This window comes from Xiphophorus maculatus, chromosome 8 (assembly GCF_002775205.1).
Source record: "Xiphophorus maculatus strain JP 163 A chromosome 8, X_maculatus-5.0-male, whole genome shotgun sequence".
Lineage (NCBI taxonomy): Eukaryota > Metazoa > Chordata > Actinopteri > Cyprinodontiformes > Poeciliidae > Xiphophorus > Xiphophorus maculatus.
In genome coordinates, this window is record NC_036450.1 from 22,520,162 (window position 1) to 22,542,509 (window position 22,348).

The 22,348-nt window shown below is 38.8% G+C and overlaps 1 protein-coding gene and 1 long non-coding RNA gene across 6 annotated transcripts in view; one reads left to right on the forward strand and one right to left on the reverse strand.

Moving 5' to 3' along the window:
• The window catches only part of mast4 (microtubule associated serine/threonine kinase family member 4), a 104,441-nt gene that overhangs the window by 29,509 nt on the left and 52,584 nt on the right, over positions 1-22,348 (forward strand). Inside the window, exon 1 of one of the 5 annotated variants that reach the window (XM_023337990.1) lies at positions 10,108-10,295. The exons of the other annotated variants lie outside the window; for them this stretch is intronic. Coding sequence (XP_023193758.1) covers positions 10,257-10,295 — 39 coding nt within the window. The 5' untranslated portion in view covers positions 10,108-10,256. Of the gene's footprint in view, positions 1-10,107; positions 10,296-22,348 lie in introns of those variants that run through there. 5 annotated transcript variants of the gene reach the window in all.
• Positions 18,391-20,793, reverse strand: LOC111609463. The gene is made up of 3 exons (XR_002753137.1): positions 20,653-20,793; positions 20,028-20,104; positions 18,391-18,630 (listed from the first exon to the last, which is right to left on the reverse strand). It is a non-coding gene; the product is annotated as an uncharacterized LOC111609463 (long non-coding RNA).

Here is a 22,348-nt window from a genome sequence, read left to right on the forward strand (position 1 = left end):
ATTTTAAACTGTATCCTCTGAGCTACAGGGAGCCAGTTTAAGGACTTTAAAACTGGGGTGACGTGCTTTATCTCCCTGGTTTTAGTGAGAACGGGAGCAGCAGCATTCTGGATCAGATGCATGCTACTGGACTATTTTCAGTCTAGCATTATAAAGGCGAAATGTCTAGAAATCTAAAAGAAAATACTGAAGAACTCCTTCGGACATATTACTTCATCCTTCCTTTAACCACAGGACAAAAATGACCTTCACTGTATTGGCGCTCTGCTTTCTCATCCCACAGCGGCGCACAGTGTGCTGTTTTATTGTCTGAGGAGTGAGATACAATCAAATTCAGAGGCCAGCCTGATGACGTTAGGCTGAGAGTCATTCCCGTGTGTGTGCTCTATATCACTTTGAGAAAAGGTTAATTTAATAAAGCATGTGAAGCTCATGTCTGTGTGTCCACACATATGTTTGAGGGGGCTTTTAGAAGACACCCAGACCCTCTACGATGTAAGCATGAGAAAAGCCACTGTAATCTGAACTGTAAGGAAAATATTTGTTTTATATGCAGAATTCATAAAAGAAAGATCTTTATAGCTAGATGTTTGCACAAACAAAACATTCATGTATGTATAGGTCACATTTGATGAGGTTTATCAGAATTAAAAAGTTAGGCCCAGTGTGTGTAAAATATTTCTGTACACATGGGGGCGCTGGTGCTTTTTCCCTAATCCTCAGGTAGTCGAGCTCCATTTCTTGTACAAGGCACAATATAAAGCCCCCGTGGTTATTTTGGCCCTGCTGTGTGAGTGATCACATCATTCTCTGTAACGTAATTGTCCTGCGGCTCATGCATTGATTTAATTTGGGTTTTACAGCTCGACAACCTGAGAGAATCCTTAACATCATTGACTTTGCCAGAATTGTGAGATTTGTTTTATTGTGTTTCTTGACTGATCCTCTTAGATGATGATTAATCTGACAACCGCCACAGGAAGGTCACAGCTCACCAGATAAGGACAGCTCAGCGGGAGAGATATGAGAGCCTGTGGCCAAATGCATTCTGCCTTCTCTTGCCCAGGCGAGGCTGAAACGTGATTGAAAAGTGTATTGTTTTTTTGTTTGTTTTCCCAAAGGTTCCTGCATGGATCAGTTGGCGGTGGTTGGTTGTTGCATTTGTTGTAAGTCATTTTAATGTTGGTAATTAAGTAAAAGCTGTAAAAATGGAAACGGCTAAATGTAGGAACGTTCATCCTCTGTTTGATTCTGGTAAGAGGATTGTTGTACATGTTCTGTAGCCTGACTGTACTTTAGAGCTTATTTGGGTCTTTACAGACTTTGCTGTATGAATGTGCATGTTGGGTGATGTAATCGCACATATCTTACCCATATATACTCACACCTCACATTGTTCCTGATGAGCTTATATTCCGTTTTACAGAGCTGAAATGGCACACAACTATTATTTTGTATTGGACCTAAATTTAAAGTGTAAGCAAATGCATAAGTCTTTTTTTTAGTTTTCTTTTGTTGAAAACATAATGGAGCACAAACTGCGAGGACCTCTCAAATAGCTCACCTCCAAAACAACTCGGTTTTTCCTTGCTAATACAAATTTGAGTTGTTGTAAGAAATTCCAGTTGCCATTGTAGCTCTAGCTGTGTTTTTAGAGCAGCTGCTCTGTTGCCCCAGTCAGAAGTGTTTTGTGGCCTCCAACAGGTTTTCTTCCAGAGTTATTCTGTGCAGTACATAACTTTCTTCCTGCATATTTTCAAAAAGGCCACGTTTGTAGAGTGCATTACCAATAGTCAACAAATTCTTTCAACCTGAGCTGTAGACCTCTGCAGCTCCTCAAAAGTTAAATTTATCCTCCTTGGTGCCTCATTGATGAGTTATTTTTCAGATGGGTTGAACATGTGAAAATGTTTAAAGCTTACAATCTTATTTTATTTCCTAACCCTGCTTTAGACTCCTATACATATTTTTGCCTGCCTTTGAAAATCATGTATTGTTTGTCCAATTACGCACTACTTTGAGGTGGTCTATTTTCCACTGCTTTCCACCAAGCTTGGGAAAGACGAGTAAAACAAAAGCCACAGAGGCTTCAGCTTCTTAATAGCGAAAGCTTGCTGTTCCTTTCTTTTTCTAAGAGTCTTGATCATCAGTTTGAAAATGAGTTTTTTCTGTTTTGGGAGGAGATGGGTTTTCTGAAAACGCATCACAACACAATCATTAACAGGGGCCCTAATTAAGCCAAGATGATGCCTGTGAATTACACTGACACAACAGCATCTGTCACACTGATAGTTATGAGACTCGGAAGCACAGCAATCTAGTCACTGAAAATGATTGAGTGGAGGGGCTGCCAGCACGCAGGCTGTATTGCAGCATGAGGCTGCCAAGTCAAACAATGCTTACAGCATATTCAGAAATAGAGCTGCACAATATATTGGACTGCATTTGTCACCGTTGTGTCAATGTTTTCGATATAGCGGTCGCAAAAGAACCGCTTGGATACAAAATTGGTTGGTTACGTACGTTTCCGCTGCCATGCTGTAAACCCTGCTTGCTAATAATATATTAGTCGCCTTCCTTAATGCCTTCAACTAATTCAGATCTCTGTGACTCTACAGCTCCTAAATTTCAATCTTAAGATTTTCATCACAATTTTCAGCAATATTGTTGGAGTGACATATTTTACTAATGAATCCCTCTTTCAAAATTCGTTGTAAATCCTGGTCCTAAGAGATTTATCACACCTAGACTTTAGATTTTGGGGAGTTTTGCTTAGGTTATAATGGACCACCCTGATTTATTTTTTTATTTCAAAGGCAATAATTATTTTTCTAAATTTTTTATTGTTATTAATTTTGAATGTTTTGAGAATGATACATTTAAACCACACCAGGAAAGGTGATCTGAATATTTTCCCTTTTAAAAAAAATGTCTTTGAATTGCCAAGACACACACAGCCTAAAATTTTCCTTGAATATGTTCTTCAAAGTTTTAAATTCTCCCAAGTTGACTTTCTTTTTTTTCCCCCCTTGTACGCCTCACTGACAGACGAACAGAAACCATTTTCACCTTGGCTGATGATTCATTTCCATTCTTATTATTGCAGCTAAAAATGTAATTGCCTTTTCCTCATTAAAAACATCAGTTTTGGCCTGATATCGGGCAATTAACTAGTTGAGGCCCTTAAATCATCAAAGAAAAATGCTGTACAAATGATTTTTTTTTTCTTATTAGTTTTATTTGGCTGCCCTTTAAAAAGGTTCCTGTGAAAGTGTGACAGGCCTCGCCTGAAGGCAAATAGTGGGTGACATGAGCTGACTTCCTGTTAAACCTCAGGGGGAGTAAGGGACATGATGGGATCACATCATTAAAATACTTGCAGTCAAACCTCAAATGGAGGCGCATGATTTTAAAACAGATGGTTGTTACATTCAACCATCTAAAAAACAGGAGGTAGAAACACGGAATATGCAAAAGGTACCAAATCAGGCAGTAGGAATATAAAATAAATGGTGAAACTTGGATTTGAATGCGTTTTTCTCCCCTATTTCCAATACCTTTTCAGCTTTCTCCTCTGCCTGCGTTGCTTTATCCCGTTGCCTGCCTCGGACCCCCGTTATTGTCTTTTCACCTCCTCTGCGCTTCCCCTTCATGCCCCTGGGTGTTCATTGCTCTGTCACAGGCATGGCACTGGCCTCTTGACCATAATGCTCTCTGGCAGAAAATCAATAATTCACTCCTGGCATGATATGGAGATAAGATTGTCATAATCCTGATGTTGTGCCTTCGTGGACTCTCATTTTCCCTGGTAATTGCCACTCTGTGATGTCCTTTGCTGATATCATGATGGTCACAGCAATTTGTTGTTGAAAAGACAAAAAAAAAATACCTTCACTTTACACAGGCAAACACAAGATATGCCATAAGCAAGTGTTGCCACAGTGTTAAGAAAATAAAACTAGTGGATAAAGATATTTTCTAGAGGTGTGTAAACTATCTGCAGGGCTGCTTATGATGGCGTATCGCAGCTTAAAGATTGATCTGCTTGTTTTTATCCAGTAGTTTTGGGCTTGTAGTGGAGTGCTGGACATTTTTGTACTTTGCAATGATTGATAATCAAACACAGTTTAATTTATTTTGGAGGACAAGATGTCCAGTTAGTGATTGGAAGCTCCTGTTACAAGCTCCAGAAATGAAGTGGAAGGCTTTTAGCACCAAACTATATTACATAAATGTATTTACATACGAGACTCATTTTAAAGGAAGGAAACAGTAGCTCTAGAGTTTCCCTGTTTTGACGGTCTGAGTTGGCTAATGAGCACCGTTCAGTCGATCAGAATGGTAGAAAAAGCATTTTACGGACCTCCAGGCGTTTTGACCGTTTCTGTTCCTGTTTGCTGATCTGAATGAGGGAAAAAAAAATCCCACATTTTAATATTCCATTTTCTAAAAGTTGCATCCATCCAGTCCTCTGTCAGTCTATTCGTCCATCATCCACCTGTTTGACAATCAATCGTTCTCTTTTTCCGTTTGCCGGTTCATCCATCCAATCATTTACCATCTGTCAGCATAACCCATTGGTTTGAATTATCCATCTGCTAGTCCGTCCATCTACAATTTTTCTGTTTGTCTTTTTTACCTATATAGTAGTTCATCTTTCTTTATTTCTCTCTCTATCCCACCACTCATACAGTCCAGAGTTTAGATCGGGTCTAAAAAGTCCAATCCACCCCGAGCCTGATCCAATCCGACTAATTAACTGGAAATATAGGCCCGAGCTCTAAGTAAACTCGACAGATTATGCTGTTTTTAGGTGAATTGGTCAATTGGTGTAATTTCTCCCATTTTTAGCTTTTGTTTAGCATCTTCCAGCTCCATTTTGTTGCTTGTTGTAGCCGCAGGGTGAGTCAAGTGTAAATCTGAGATGTGTTATTGATGGGAGCGGAGCAGGCGCTTGTTATAACCTAATGAACTCCTGAACTTTAGTTTATTTCTTTCCTCACAAGGGTAAACTACCTCCTCCTCTATTTAGACTATAAAATGTAAATTAACACAACTTATATCCCATAAGCCTGACTAGAGTGCGATTTCTTTAAAGACAGTGGAAAGATTTTAATATTTCACTGATTTTTCTTTTTTTCTGTCTTTGTTTTTTAAAGGCCGGTCACAGCTTTAAACTAATGTTCATATCTTCTTTTGCTAGTATCACATAAACTGGGCAGAGCCTACATTGTTAATTTCTCTTTTTGTTTATGCTGGTCATTATGCCATCACATTCATCCTCATGAAAACCATAAAGTAGATGAGGGACAAAGAAAGCATAGGAAATATAAAACGAATGACTTTTCAAAACAGATACATGGTCTGAGCATCTACTCTATTGCTGCAGGGAGTTTTATTTAGTTAGAGATTTCAAGTCATTCTTGACAAACATTGTGAAAAAGACATTCTTGTATATCACATTAAGAGATTGTAATTCTTTCATCTGCTCTCCTTTCTTTCATTTTCCCCTCCCTCCCCTCTGCTGTTTGTATTTTCCAAAGTCCATGTTTGGAAATTGATGTCATACTTACCCAAAACACGGACATGGCAGGGTTTTTTTTACCTGTAAACATCTGCGTGGGATGTAAATGCAAAACCGTCAGTGTAGATGAAGTAGTTTCGCTTCGACACTCTGCTGTGCCATCTGCTCTGTTTGAGATATCATTTCCTCTCTTGTGCTATTCAAATGTGGCAGCGTTCTTTGCAGCGTGGCCGCTTCTTTAAAGCGATGCGCATGAATGTCGAGAGAACCCGCTGGATTTCCCAAGTGGACTGATGAAGACCTAATTCATCAAATTAATGCCAACATTTACAGTTGCTACACCGGTTTATTTAAATTGAAAATAGAGAGGACCCACGAGCACCACGTTGCAGCTATTGGTTGCTCTCGGTTACAATATTTTTGCTTGTTGTCAAGGTGGAAAGATTGGCCCTATCCACAGGGGAGGTTGGCCCTGCAGGGTTTATCATGTCTTGATTTTCTTCTTTGGCTTCTGGCTGATACAGTTTTTACTGCTTTGTACAGAGGGAATTGACTCTTTCTCCCCTTAATGTTTCCCTCGCAGGTCGTTCCCCTCCTCTGCCTTTCTTACATCTGCAGGTCACCTTTTGGTCTGATAAGCTCAAGCAAAGCAGAGGCTGCAGGTCACTCAATCAGCACTCTCTGCATGCTTTCAGTGCCAGCTTTGACTTTACCTTTTTTTTTTCTCTCCAAACACTGTTGAAACAACCTGAGCTGCTCAATTGGCAGGAGAAAAGGAGACCTAAAGGTTTCCCTGTTGTTTCCCTTTTGCCCTGATGCAGCTCAGATGGCTAGCCTTCATGCTGGCCCAGAAACTCAAAGCAATTTTACTTTGTCAACACTCTGTTTTATTAGTTTTTGTAATTTTGTGAAAAATGTTGCAAGTGATTTTTTTGTCAGAGACATGACACCAACGCACAGATTCTGCTCTGAAAGAGTGGATATAATTTGCTGACCAGTGATGATCAGAGATCATTGGCTACTTGTTAATTGTCCATAAAAATCCGATCTCATTATCTGTAGCTTCATGTTAATGACCAAGCCTCTCAAAGTAAAATCTGTGATAAATAACCGTTGGTCATTTCAGAGCAGAATAACTTACCTCTGATACATGTTTTCCGGCTCAGAAGGTCTTCAGAATAAAAGCACTTCCTGTTACAATAATCCAGTCAGCATTCCCCTTCATTAACGCGTTACATTGCTCTTATCATTTTATTGAACAATTCAAACTATAGATCTGTCTTAGTGATTAACTATTTGCAGTTTTCATTTGACATTATTACATGTGCACTAATTTAATTATTAATCATTTTACATTACTAATGCTCTACATAATTAGCTGTCAATAAGCCCATTTCTTTTAGAAACTATCACCAAGTGAAACACATTTTATAGACTAAGTACACATGGGAATTATAAATGTTCATTTACAACTAAACAAAACATGATATTTTAAATTAGAATATTACATCAGACCAAGGTAAAAAAAAGCAAACAAACAAACAAAATAAAACCTTTTTCCAAACAAAAGTGGGTTTTTCTGGAAAGTATGTTTAGTACCTACTTGTGGGTTATTTTCAAAAAGTACTTTTAATTAATCTGACAAACAAGACTCCTCAGGGCCTTAGGCCTGAGGTATTTTCAAATTTATTGAATATGACTGCAGGTGTTCTGGGTTGGATAATTGTTCAGTGTTCATCTGTTTAGTTGGTAGAAAAGATAAAAAGAGGGTTTGAGTTTGACGTGTATCTGATGAACGTTCAGCGAATTGGGGGGGGGAAAGGTTTGTGAACATCTGTGCAGTAGTTATGTGGTAAATGAACAGCAGTAATTATTATTACTAAATGAGTAACTGTTTTAATATCAATGACGTAGTAATTGTGATTATTAGAGATTTTCATGGCAGAGAATCGTGCTTGTTTGGAGTCTAAATAGAAAAGACTTCTCTCCTTGTCTTTCTGTAGCTAATGATCCTTATTTTGAGCCCAACGTGGATTTTTTCTAATTGTTCCTTTAAGCAGCCAGTGAGTTGAACAGAGCTGCAGCTCAAGACTTGCCTGTTGAACAAAACAGGATTTTTTTTGTTCGCCTCAGGTAATCTGGAAGGCATTGTTAACGCTGAAAAAGTTGACTACTGTAATCCTCGTCTCTGAGGCCTTCAGGGGTTCGCTCAAAAAAACAGACCTCGGCTCTCTTATCAGCGGAGCGGCACAAATGGCCGTCACTCCATCTGCAAAGACACTCCTCCGGCTTCCTGTCGAACACAACTGCAAATGAGAAAAGTTGATGTGGTGGTCACCTGCCAGACAACACGGCACGCCAGTCCTGGCGGCTGCTGTACTCGCTAGAAGAGAACTCATTGGAGCTTGGTCGGAGAAAGGAAGGGGCCCACTTAATATTCACAGAGCAGGAGCACGGTGAATGGAAATGAGTGAGAGGCTGGGGGCGGAGGGGAGAGGAGTGAAGGAGGAGGTTGGGGCAATGAAAACAGAAACTGAGACAGAATGTGAAATTGCAGGATAGGACTGGCACCAGTGCACAGTGAAGCAACTTATTTTACAAGTGCTAATAACCCAGGATGGTGTGGAGATGCAGATTTACTGGGAAGGTCTGTGGCTCCTGAAAACTCAGCCTTGTGGATCTGCAGCAGGGCATGAAATTGTTGGAAATTGACACTGGATATGCGGTTATGTATGTGTATATAACAGGTTATGCTGGTTGATTCCATTATGGCAATGCCTCAGGGTTGGGTGATTTGGAGTACTGCATGCATGTCTGTGTACAGACTGGTCTCCATTTTGAAATGTGAGCACAGTTATTGGATGAAGTTGAATGAATTTATAGTTTTGACGATTCATTTTATTATGATAGAATCTATCATTCTAAGATATAATTAAATCTGAATAACTAAAACAAAAGTGAAATTTTGTCCGTTTCAGGTGAATATATGTGAACAATTATTAACTGTTACTGTGCAGACCGATTATGTTGGTAAGTGAACAAATATTTTTCTATGACACTTGTTTTAAATAATTTCTTGAAGTAAAATAACTAACTTTGTAATTTGATCATTGATTTCACTTATGGAGTTTCTTCATAAATCCCTGTCTTTAGATTATTATTATTTTGCTCTTTAATGTCCTTTTCAGTGGTTGGTGGGTTTCAGCCTTTCTCACCGTAACCATGCACTTACCATGTTGCACTTCTTGGTACTCCAGGTGGGCTGCAGTTCTCAGATATAACAGCGCTGAGAAATAATAGGTCTTTTTTTCCTTCAATAGCTTTCTGCAACTATTTCTGACAAACGGAATGATGGTTCCAATTTCACTCCTCAGTTTCTTAGTTGTTTCAAAAACGCTGCATTTGAGCTTTTACAATTTTACGTTCTAGTCAGGTAAATCTTTTATGCTTGCGTTGCTATAAGGCATTTATCTCTTTGAGCCACATCAACCCTCACTAGACACTCAGCAGCCAGTTTAAGTATTCCTGATGTGTACCTGGTTGAATCTTTTTGCCTTCAGAAATTTCGTGATTCTTCCTTTTCTTAGACGCAAAGCGGGATGGATCCAGGCTTTAAAATTGTTTATTCTGAATATTGAATCTGAAATTAACAGGCAACCTTTTCAAAATCTCAAGATCTTGGTGGAGAAACGACCTAACGTTACAAGAAAACAAAGGATTGAGTTCTTGGCAGGCTCTCCTGTAAGGTGTGATTGTTGAAATTTTAGGCCAAGTCCATGGTTTTCTCAGATCTCTCTACTGCAGCTTTAAATCTCGTCCCTCTGTTTGGCTCTCGAGTTTGTCGTCTTTACCACATCTAAATGGATCAAGTTGCTGACACGTGATGCAATGATCCACCATTTGTGTTGATCAACTGAACTTGTATGCCTTATGAAGTCACTGTCAATCCAGTTACCTGTCAAATCTACACACCTGGGAATTAGAAAATCTGAACAAAATTAAAGTGGTTCAGATTACTTGCCTCATAATTGCGAGCTTCCATTTCATTTTTACAGCAAGTGTGAAAGCCAAACTGTTTCCCGCTTGAAGCACAGGACAGCACTTCTTTCTCTGCCCTTTCCCCTTCACTTTTAATGCCTTCTCTAATGTCAGCCATCGTGTTCCTGTCACGGGCCTAACCTTCAGGTGTTCTCTCACAGCGGTTCAGTGTGACTGCAGTGAGGACGGGGGCCGCTGCAGACAGGATGCCACGCTCGCTCTCGAGTCTGGAGCAGAAACAATGCTGGGGAAGGATATCCTTTCATTGTCATGGTCTTTAGGGGTGACTAAAAAAGCGTGGCTGGTGACAGAAATGAGTCTTGGGGCTTCCCCCTCCACCACTGCACCTCCTATTCATCCCCTTCCTCTTTCCATGCTAAATTAGAACTGCCTGTCTTCTGCGTCTCTCTCTCTCTCTCTCTCTCTGCGTCTCTCTTTCTCTCTTCCTGGCTTCATGTCTGTCCTCTTTCATTCTTGGAAGTTACAGAGGAGAGGAACAAGAGGAGGTGTCAGCTGACTGAGCTGCTCCAATCAGATAACTTCAGACGGAGGTGTTTAGCAGCTGCTAAAATCAGATTTAGCCCGAGGAAGGAGAGGAGAGAAGAGGAGAGGGGAGGGAGCAGGAGGTTGGAGCGAGGCAGCGCAGCGTGGATATGCACCGGTAGGGAAGCATGTTGAGTCTGGGATCCGTGCCATGGACGAGTCGAGCATTCTGAGGAGGCGAGGGCTACAGGTAGGACGTAAAACAGCTGTATGCGTATCGATCCGCAGCGGCTTCTCCTTTCAGCAGTTCAGACTTTCCCCCGGTACCAACACTCCACAGTTGCAGCACTGCGTGTGTGTCCTGCATGTGAGACAATCTGCTGGCAGAGCTGAGCATAACGCCGCTGACTCTTAACAACGTGCGATGTTCTCTTTGTCAGCATTTCTAACGAAAAGTTAGAAATGCTGCAGATTGACTTTCAAATAAAAGATGGAATTGTTTCTCACGTTTAATTGGTGCTAGCTGTTGGCGGGTTCTGGGTGATGGGAGTGTGGGGCTCCCATTCATGTAGCCAGATCGATTACTGTGTCTTGTGAGGATGCCTTTCTTGTTCTTTATTGACTTTTCATGATAATTGAGTGCAGAGTGAGGCTTTTGCCCTGCTGTCAGTAATCCCGATGAAGATGTGAGCTGAGTTTAAGGCAGCTCTCAGAGAGAGAGAGAGAAACAACAACTAAATTATTGCCGCTATCAATCTACAAAACAAATTACATAAATGAAAGTGGAGAGCGCGGACAGGATGTTCTGAAATACCAAATGGCTTTTATTGTACAGCAAGTGTCCCTATTATTTTTAATCAGAACCCCATCAGACATTAATCATTTTTGTTCAGCCTAGTCTTCAATCTCTGCCTGCTGCAGCATAAACTGGACTTGATTAATAATTTTGCTTAACCTACTCGGGGCCACGCACAGAGAGACGAACAGGGGAAGTCTGTTTAAAATTCAGCTCAAACGACTGCATGTGTTTGGAATCACAAACTCCCAATGAGCCGCTCTTTCTCGCCTGCATGCTGACTGATAAATATAACAAGTTAAACTTCAGGGGTTTTTTTCCCCCTCCTTGTTCAGACAGGAAGGCATTCATTTTCTTAGTTTCAGTGACAGGGCGTTGCTCTGAATATAAATTTTTCTGAAAAATGCTGATATTTAATGTATTCCCTTTGAGAGCACTTCTTTCTAGAAATGAAACACTTTTTTTTAAACATTTTACAAGCTGCTACACAGTCATTTTGTGTACATTCTCTCTCTCCCTGTCTTCGCCTTTTCCCTTGCGGCACTTCTCCGTGTTTCCTAAGCCGCATCAGTCGGAGCAAAAACAACGGGTGTGCTCCTGTGGTCAGGCAGCTGCCGCGCTCTGACTTTCACATTCACCACGAAACGCGGAAGTTAGTTTGTCAGGCAAATGAATGCGGCCGGCTCAGCGACGCAGTTTTCCATTCATCCTGAGACAGGCGAGGGATGACTGCACTGCTAACAGACCTTGTTTATGTTGAGCCGATTACGAGGACGGATCTATTTACAGTAACCGAGGGTTCGCTCGCTGCCGCTTCAGGAAGAAAACAAGCAAACGGCAGAAGTAGATTTTTTCCGGCAAACCTTCCTTCTGTACTGCTTTCACATAATGACATTAAGATTTATAGTTGGTCAAAGTATTATGTTATGATTTTACAACTTCTGTGGTGTCAAAATAGATTTCAGCTTCATCTCCTGCTAGTTTTTTATTCCCATTTCAGTCTTTTTCTATAGTTTTCTATGACAGTGCCTGAAGTAGCATGAGCATTTTTACTTTCAAGCTGTTTGCGTTTATGGCGAAAGAATTTTATTACTAATGTTTGGTTAAAATAGATTTTAAAAAATAAAGAACTGAAGATCTGTGATCAATCGAGGTCTTGTTTAAATGGTCGTTCAAATGAGTCTTTGACTAAACTTAACTTTTGATTCCTGTTGTCTGTGTAATGTGTGTGATTTGTCCACTGCGACCATAATTCTAACCTTTAAGCTGTCTGGCACCATTTAAAAAAAAAATCTTTACAATTTTTTTGTTGTATTTTTCTATACAAAACGTTTAAGCAATGTAAATACTTGACATCCTGTACATTGGCATTCACAGAGAGAGAGAGATAGAGACTGTATTGGCTGCGGCTCCCAGCTTATCTTTGTCATGTGACCTGCTCCGTATTAGTGTATGCATACGAAAGCGGATTTGTTTGTAGGTTTTCTCATTGCAAATGCAGTATTTAATGAGTCAAATTATCAATAAATTGATGGAGCGAGATGTGAATTTGATCCAGAACACAACGGTTTGTGTTGAATCTGATAAGTTTAGAAACAAATGATAAAACCAGGCCTGTTTTAGCTGTGTTGTTACTAGGGTGCTATTTAAAGCTGCTTTCTTGATGTAGTTTCATTAACAGCTTATTATGTTTGTGTCACAGCAGCTCAGACTGAGACAAACTTCAAAATGTCTTTATAGTAACAATCATTTAAAATGACTTGGGTGTAAAAAGAAATCTTGATCAAGACGTCCCTACTGTGAATTTTTTAAAAGCTTACGGTCACTTAGATTAATAAAAAAAAAAGTCTAACATTGCAATAGATAAACATTAAAATGCTACTGCCATTTATTTTCCTGTTATTAAAAGGGGAATATGAGATTTATTCACTACACATAAATATGTCTAGGTTTTTACCACAGAATTTCTTGCTTTATAAAACCGCAATTAAAATTTGGCATAAAAATATTTACTGTCAAAAATGTTTAAAAGGATAACTCGGTAAATTTACTGAAATCTGAAGGACATGTAGAAAAAAAAATTAAATATGTTCTATTTTCTTTTTTTTTTTGAAACTCCGGTTCCAAAAGGATCTCAGTTTTGGACTCATTGAGCCATCACAAAATATGGTGTTCGGTTGTATTTCTGTAAGCACATTCATACATTGCATTAATAACTGTCTAACTTATCTCTCCATATGATCCTTAAAACATTAAACCTTTAGCTTTGCTTTGCTATTTCCGATATTTTTTCCATAGTGCCTTTTTTTGTGACTCCGTTCCACATTTCATAGCCGTTTTAGGGTTTATATACCAAAAAGCTTCCATGCATGCCCTTCATCTTAATTATGAAACTCCCTCGAGCAGCTCTTGCTTTATTTTACTTTACTCTCAGCATCAATCAAGCACTGTCTCATTAAAAAAAGAAAGTATTTCAGATTAGAGCTGCTACACAGCATCTCCGAGAGCAGCTTGCATGAGGTCAACTGTGTGGCGTAGTCTGACACAATAACAAAAATCTTTTTACCATCAAACTTTCATATCTTTCCAGTTTTGTACGTAAAATTTTTTCATATTACTAAAATGGTGTATTCACATGAGAGTCAAGGCTGTGACATTTTGTTTCCTGACAAAAGACAAACTTCTGACCCGGCAAAGAAAAGGACAGACGGAGAGGTCGATGGAAGAAAATGGCTCTCTTTAGTTTGAAGAGGAGCAGCTTTTCTGCTGAAGTGCTCTTGTGCTAAGCGGCGACTTTCTGCCAGGATGAGCAACATTTCACAGTACGGCTGTGAAAGGGGTTGGAATAACATGGATTTTTATTTGTTTTTATTAAACAAAGCTAATCAGAAATGTCGTGTCTAAGGAAACACAAAGCTACAGATTCTCAAATGAATGTTGGAATTCAATCAACGAGTAAAGGCATTCTCCCTTTTTGTGCTCGTGTAAATTAAAAAGACAGCTCCCTTTCATGTGTCAGAAGATGTTTCTTCTGATTCAAATTACATGCAGAAATGTATAGAAGATGCTCTCAGATGGGGGTTAAAGTTGTGTGCAACAGCACCCTCTGGTGGTGATGTCAGGAACTGCCTCCCTTGTCTGGTCCAATTTACTTTTGGAAAGAGTCTTGATCTGATCTGCCCAGAATCTTTTGACTTGTGTGTCCACTGGTCGTATTTTTTTACATCTAAAAACTCAAGCATAGAGCCAAGTATTTGGGTTGTTTTTTTTTCTTTCTTTTGGTCTTTTCTACAGATCTAGAGATGAGTTAACACAAATTGGTTACTGAACACGATTTTAATGAACTTGTTGGTGTCTTTATTGCAGTATCAGTGTCTGCTTTTGGCCCGACTTAACACGTGTGGGTTCTGTGCATTAGCTCATGTTCAAGCTAAGTGTTTATAGATGTCTTTTAGTTGCTCTCTTCCCCGCTCCTCTTTCATCTCCAGCTGCTCGCGCCGGCTGTCGTCTGCATTAGCGCATCACTTCTCTCGTTAGCATTTTGTCCCATCAAACGTTCAGCCAAACAGCCGCAGTGAGCCCTTAAAAAAGCAAATGCCTCTTACTGCTAAAATAAAAATGAATTCCCTCAGTTTTTATCAACACAACCCCATTGGCAAGGAGAATTTGATCATAAAGCGTGCTAGCCTTCAAGTTCACACATTTGTAATAAATGGTGAATAAAATGTCACATATTACAGGTGGGCATTGATTCTGTTGTTGGCTTTTCGGTGGGAAAAGATTTTTCTGGGACTATGCATGTTGTAACACATGAACACATTTTAGTTTATTTATTTTGAATATATATACCCCGTGAAGCACTTTATGCTAATTATTGTCGTTATGTCACTGTGTTTGAGAATTTGGAAAGATGTAGAATTTTTTTTTTTTCTTTTGACGTTGGTCCACAATGTTTATTTTGTTTCTGCCAAAAACAAATCTTAACATTTGGAAAACAGCTAAACAGTTTGACTAATTATTCAGTGTTTGAGTCACACATTGAGTACTAACGTCTGTCGGCTTCAACTTAGGCCCATCATTGAACCTATATATGTAATTCATTAAAATATTCCTTCATATTATGTTATTGATGTTATGCATCACATACTGTACTTTAGTAACAACTGATTTAACAGGCAAATTCAACATCTATAAAATTGCATTTTAATATCAAAGAAAGAACATTTCAGATCTGCACTTTGACAGTAAGGCTGAAAACATCATCCAAGTTTGGTTTTAAAAACTTCACATCATCTTGTTGCATCATATCTCTTTTTTTTTCAGGTAGCAGAAACAATTTGCATTATTCATTTCCGATGGGCAGGTTCAGGATGTCACATTTCTTGTTAAAACACAGCTTTAAGGTTTTATGAAATTCTGTTCTGTTCAACAATTGGATTCCTTATCCATTGACTCATTGCTAAATTTGATGACTATTTGTGAAAATATTTCTTTATTATTATGTTTTTAAATGACTCCACACCATCTGGGGTCAATCAGACCCATAACCTGCCAAAAGATTGGTTGTGTTTGTTTTTTTTTTTTTATGGCCAATTACTTAATCTTAAAATGAATTGAAAAATTAAAAATTTGAGGACACTGCATCGACCGGATGATAATTGTTGGATGCTTCAGTGAGAAGCAATCATTGCAAGAGTAAAAAAAAGTGCCACCAGTTGAAGGATGAGAAAGCATGTCGTATAAATATAAGAGCTGACTTTATGAGCAGATTGGATCAGAAAATACTTCTGATCCAATCTGTGGGCTTCTGTCTGCTTTATACCGAGTTGGTTTATACTTTATACTGGTTGTAGAAAAATCAATATCCTTCAATCTGAAGGGAATAGAACTTCAGGCAGGCAGTTCATGTTGTCACTGATTTTTATAAAACTAGGTTAGATCATTTGCTGTTTTTCAGTGTCATTTGGGGAAATCATGCAGCTTTAAATCAGCCATGGAGAGAATCCACTTCAGCTTTTCTCACTAACCTTTACTTTTCTTTAGATAAGCATCAGGCATGCGACATTCAATAAGCTTTTAGATAAGGTTGATTAAATTAAGAGGTAATTTACTCTGTATTTTATTGATTTAAATCTTCAACCCTGTGAATGGATTCTTAGCTTAATACCTGTTTTCATAGGATGAATGCAGATTTGCTATCAAAACATAATGTTAAAACAAGGTAAATAATACTTCAAATAAAATAAAAAATTCTCTTCATCAGCTAACAGGAAATGGATCAAGTTGTTAAAGTGCAGACAGTGAAGTCCTGCAGATCATTTTTTTAAATGTTACAAAAATTAAAGTTGTGTTATTTGAGAAACAGAAGGTAACCATTGCGGTCGAAACAAGTAATTGGATTAATCAAGATTAATTAATTATTCAGCCAGAAATATTTAACTGGAATATATAGATTGCAAAAAACAAGACCATTTGCTGCAAGAAAAACATATTCAGAACAGTAAGTAAGCCAAAACTGTAAGTAAGTGTGTATATTTTGTAATTTAAGATAAAAAAACAAAACAAAAAAAACTTGTTTTACCCAGAACTCCCACTGGCATAGGTTTAGCTTCACATAGTTCAAATTCTGTAAAAATCAAATTCCCCTATTAAGCATCTTTTTCTATCAAATTATTAATTTCTTAATGCAAAAATTAGTCAGTTAATCTAAAAATGATCAAATGTTCACTCAAAAAAAAATCTATTGTTGCATGTATGTATGTATGCAATAAAATGTTATTTAAAAAAAGGAATTTAATTATTTGCATCTATTAATGTATTTCTAATAGCGTAAAAATAAGAAAACTTAAATGGTTAAATGATAAACTTAAGGAGTTTTTCCATTTAACTTTAACTTTTTAATCTAATTAATCAATTAGTCATCCGAATAATCAACAGAGTAATCGATTACGGAAAATAATTGTTAGTTTTAACCATGTAAAAGGAAACCATTTGTGAAGGCTTTGTCTGCTTGATGTCTGACTCATTCATCTTAAAAAAAAAAAAGGCTGGAGTGAGTCCGAATCGAGCCATTTAACAATACAAGGCGTCCCAGTGGGCCTGTGGAACAGGTGCATCATCCGTTTGTTTTTCTTGCAGCCCATTTGCTGTATTTATGGTCCGTCAATGAGCATAACGGTGAGTGTGACAGTATCTTGTGGGGGGAGAGCCTCCCGTCTCCTCCATCCTCCTGAGAGCCTTTAGATTCGGAATATCGTTCAAGAGATTTCTCTGGGATATCTCTCCAAGTCACAGCCCAGACGACAGACGAGATGAGAAATCAAGAGGCACTAAGAGGAGTGGAGAAGGCGTAAGGACTTCATATTCCTCTAAAGTCCTTCAAGTCATACTCTAAGACAGTGGTCCCCAAACTACGGCCCGCGGGCCAGATGCGGCCCGCCTCCACATCTGGTCCGGCCCCCTGAACAATACCAGAGTATTTTCATATATGTGCATTTTTATTTGATAAGTTGGACTTTTGCAATAAAATAAATGTTAGTAATGAACTTTATTTATTATTAACTACTAGTTAGTAACTATTTTATACATGCATATAATTGACCCTAACCCTTTTTTTATGTGGAGAACCCAGTGTTATTTGGTTATTATTTATTTCATAAATAGTGTTATTTCCTAACTTTTGTTCTCTGAAGAATCCAGAAAAGGTTATTTGATTGTGCTTTCTGAAAAACAATACATTTTTATGTTTAGCACTCTTACAATCGTCACACTTTTTCTGTTACAAACTGACCCTGGCCCCCCATCAGAGAAGGGACAAGTTATGTGGCCCTCACAGGAGAAAGTTTGGGGACCCCTGCTCTAAGATATTCCAACATGGCTTCATTTCATGCAGTTAGGTTTTTAATCAACGCTACATGATTGCCAAACATGAACCTGGAGTATTGTAACATTGTGTTAGAATGTGGATTAGAGCTTAAGTAAAGGTGCTTTCTGTATTTTATTGCAATTGTAGGTGATAGACAAAACACAAAGTGCAGCAGGTGTGTGAAGTCGATACTTTTGCTGTCGTTTTAGCTGCAAGGCTTTTTTGGGTGATACACAACTAGAGACAAAATATGTTTGGCTTTTTCATTTTCTCAGTTGGATTTAGCTTTTGATTTGGCCTGTGGCTCTGAGTCGTGACTGTGTCTGCCCTCGTTGGGAATAAGAGGGAGGAAGACCAATGAAAATGTAATGTACGTACGAGACGGGTGGGATAGCGGTTAGCATCGCTGCCTCTCGGCTCCGGCTGCTCCGGGTAATTTACGTAATCATCCTGTGTTTGTTTCTTTCCTACCGCCAGTTGTCCTAAAACGCTGACTATTTCAAACTCAACCTCACTTTAAAAATGACGTGTAGCCTAAGGCTCCATTATCAACCATCAAATGATGGTTTCCAATCAGCATGTATGCTGTTTACGTTTTATTAAGTAACTAATTGTTCTTTAGTGATGCCTCCTAGTTGTTATGAGCCATAATTTCAAATAAATAAAACAACAAAGTCGAGAGGGGATTGGCCATCCGCACCCCGCCTGTCATTTAAGGCGGAGATATGATGAGAATGGGGATTTCCTCTCCTGTCAGATGCAAACAAAGTAAAACCCACTTTTGATCTTGAGCTCCAGAATCCAAAAGAAATCAAGTGGAATTGTTAACGAAGCATTACTTGTAGCCTTTTGCAGCAGCACTGCTTTGATGTGGAGTCTTGGCGATGAAATGTTGTTGCTGCAAGGCATTCGTTGACATTTACCCTGCGGAACAAAACACTCTTTTAGGTTAACAGTGGAACAGTTGTCGTCTAATAAAGATCACCAAAAAGACTGGTGATTGAGTGCGCCCGAGTGCTGTCATTACCGGTTTGTTACGCCGCCTGACATTTTCAGACATGAAAGGTTGTCGCGCAATTATTCAAATTTTGCTCTGGCTTTTTGATGGCTCGGCAAAACGTGGAGAATCACAAAATGCAAAAGAAGTATTTATGTTGATTTTAAAGACGACTTTAAGATGTCGGATCTTGAATTTAAAAATTAGCGGCCCTTGCAGTTTTTTTGTCGTTTAACATCTAGAAGGTATGTTGGATTTTGAAATGAAAATACAAAGTTTTCTGTTTAATTCTAATATATTTAACATTAGGGAGAAACCCCCCCCGCCCCCCCCCCCGTAAGTGTAGAATACATACAACAGTGAATTGAAATAATACAAATAAGGTGACCACAAAGAAGCTGATTAGCAGCTTGCTGTTCCATTGTTGTTGGTCTCAGATTTTTAAGACAGAAATATTCACACAAAAAGAGCCAAAATAATTTCTTTTTTAACTTGCCCCCTGGCGAGCTAAGAGCCAGTTTCTATGGTAACAATCACTGCCACTTTCTCACAAGTGTAGCCAAATGACAAATGGAAGAAAGGGAAACTGAAGGAGTTTTGCTGAAGAGAAAATGACACGTAATGCAAAGAATGTGCAACACGGCAGTCACCTGGGTCTATAGAGGGGGGGAAAAAAAATGCAATCGGGTTTTACATTATAATTAACACAAAATGGAAAACTAAGTGGCATAGAAATGCTCTAATTTCTATCACTTAAAGCAGAGAAATGACATATTCCCATTCCTGCTGGGTGAATGTAAAATAGAGGTTTCCTGGGTTTTCTAGATCCAAACAAAGACCAAAGAACAGGAGGGTTTTTCTATGTAGGAAAATGTGGAGGAACCTTCAAACATCTTAAAGGCATTCCTCATTTTCTAGACACACGTTTCCTTTCTCTTCTCACTATACTCTATGTGGAAAGGCTACAGTTTCAGGCTAAAGACAATTTTATTCTCTGCCAGGAAAATACACCTTTTGTCAGGAGAACCCATAAGCCAGTAAACGCGTCATAACAGGGCTTTCAGAAACATCCACAGCAGCACACAGTTTAAAAGGTCAGGGTGAGGGATTTAATACTGCACCAGTTGAACAATAACCTGTCTATATAGTGGATCTGCTCTACAGAAGGAAGAAATAAGATTACTTGGGTTGACTGCTGTGTAGATTTTTCATGGCAAAAGAATAAGGCAAAATTCTGATCTCGGATTTTTAAAAAAAAAAAAAACCCTGGAAGATGGAGGAAGAAAACATTCAAAAAAATACAATCAAACTCCATGATGCTGACCTTTTAAGAATGCTGAAGTTTGCACGCCCGACATTTTCCAACCGAGACAACAGTGGCTCAGAAAATAGAAGTTGTTGCTGTAAGAGGAAAGTGTGACAGAATGGACATTAGAAATAATTACACCCCTTCCCTTTTTCTTACTTTATTTAAAGACTGTTTAAAGACTGAGCCGCACTTCTCCTCCTTGAACTGAGGTGCATTAAACTGCAGTTACAGCAGTTCGCCACCAGTTGGCGCACAGAGCACGGTGAGCGCTCCTGACTCAGCGAGCCAACGGCGGTAACGGCTGGTCAGCGGAGGCGTTCACTGTCGCGCTTGTTTGTTAACAGGTAAATATCAACTAGCGCTGCTATTTCTATACGGTAAATTGTCTCTTAAAGGAGAAGTGAGCTAGAGTAAAGTAACGAGATATTGTGTGTAAGTTTTGAATGAGTATTTGTTTGACCTATATTGTACATATTTATTGACTCAGCGAGCTAACGGCGATTTAGCGCAGTAACGGCTGGTCAGGGGAGGCGTTCACTGTCGCTCTTGTTTGTGAACAGCGTTCAGAGAATAAAAGAACCTGCGAAAACCACACTGACTAATCATTAAGTGTGCAACACAAGCTTGACTTCTTACTCACTTTGCGGTTGTGTTGTTGGGACGACACTTGACCTGCTTTGCTTGCTGGTGGTGGTCAGAGGTTCTGGTGGGGTCGATTGATTTTGCCCTGGGGCAGACTTCTGTCAATCTGCCCCAAAGCATCTGTGGCTACAGTGTAGCTCTAAACAAAAATGGAGTAGCGTCAAATGGAAGCGGATGTAGACTTTCTTTTCTGGTCTAAAAGACCACAAACCATTTCTCTCGCTAGCGCCATATATACAAGTTTGTTTTGGCTGTATTTACCCAGAATGCCCTGCAGTGTAGTCCTCTTCCTGTTGTTGGAGTGATCTCTGGTTTACTTGGTGTTCACATATGGATTCGAACCTTGCTGGAGTTCCCTTCAACTGTATCGAGACCTCGGTTTTTTGGTTATCAGAGTTTGGTGGCGCACCTCCCCAAACAAACCCGGCAAACAAACTAGAATTCGATTAAAGTGGACTAAACAGGTGTGAATGCACCCTCAAAATAAAAAAATGTTGCAACTTTTTGTTGCTTTGAAATGTGAAAGCAACAAGCTGCTTCAACAAGTCACCTACATTTTTAGTGACTTCTTATTGTTATGTTTGTGAAATTAGCTCCCAATGTTCCCATTGACAACAAGCCCTTGCTTTATCTAAAGCTATTTCAGGCTAAGCTAATGTTTGAATTTTGAGGAAAAAGCATATTTCCTTTATAAAGCTAAACGTACAGCAGAGCAGCAACTGGTGTCTCTCTTCACAATGAGAGCAACCGAATCTCACACAGCTCTAATGAAGAAGTCGGGTGACGATTGCGTTTTCCCACCTAGAGATGAGCAACAGCCACGTGATTTAATGCTGCACAGCTTGCGAGTTGTTGTTGAAGTGATCAGTTCACTGTGCAGGCGATCGCCTCTATCACATTTTTAAAAACACCTGCTTAGCTTCAAGGTTTGAGGGTTTTTTTTTAATAAAGATTCAGAGCTGATCTATAATTTATTTCTTACGTCAAACGTGAAAATTAATTTAACGAACAGCAAAAGAAAAGACGTTAAAAGAAAAGACGTTTCAAGAACAAGATCAGTAATTTCCCTCTGGTATTTGATATTTGCTTAATTTAAAATAGAGCTGCATTGTTATGAAAGTAGTTAGTTTCCGAAAGCTCTAAGCTTTGCTATGCATAAACCTGAAACCATTTGGGTAATTGTATCTATCTAGTTCTTACAATCAAAGTTGTTTATTTTCAGTAGAATACTAAGTTGGTCATTAGAGATAAAACTAGATGTTCTATCCTATTGTTTTGTTTCATTAGGTCCATCTCACACATCTCTAACTAAATACATTAGCCAAATGGAAGTTTGTCTTTTCACAAGCTTTGCTTATTCTAAATATTGTAAAAAAATAAATAAAATATAATAATAATAAAAAATAAAAATTCAGCATCAGAGGGGAAAACACTGGAATTATTACAAAATGTCTCTAATCTTCTGTAAATATTTTCCTCGCAGATTATTTTCACAGTAACGCATATATTTATATCACAGCCAGCAACTCTGATCTGGACTGCTGTGATCAAACTACATCTCTCAAGGCATCTTCTGCATGTCAATGAGTTGCCCTTGGTCTTGTCATGGAAGCAGTAGGAGTCGAATGTTGCGTCCTAATTGATGCCAGAGGGAGAACGCCGTTTTTGCTGACTGTACAAACGGCATCAGCTCC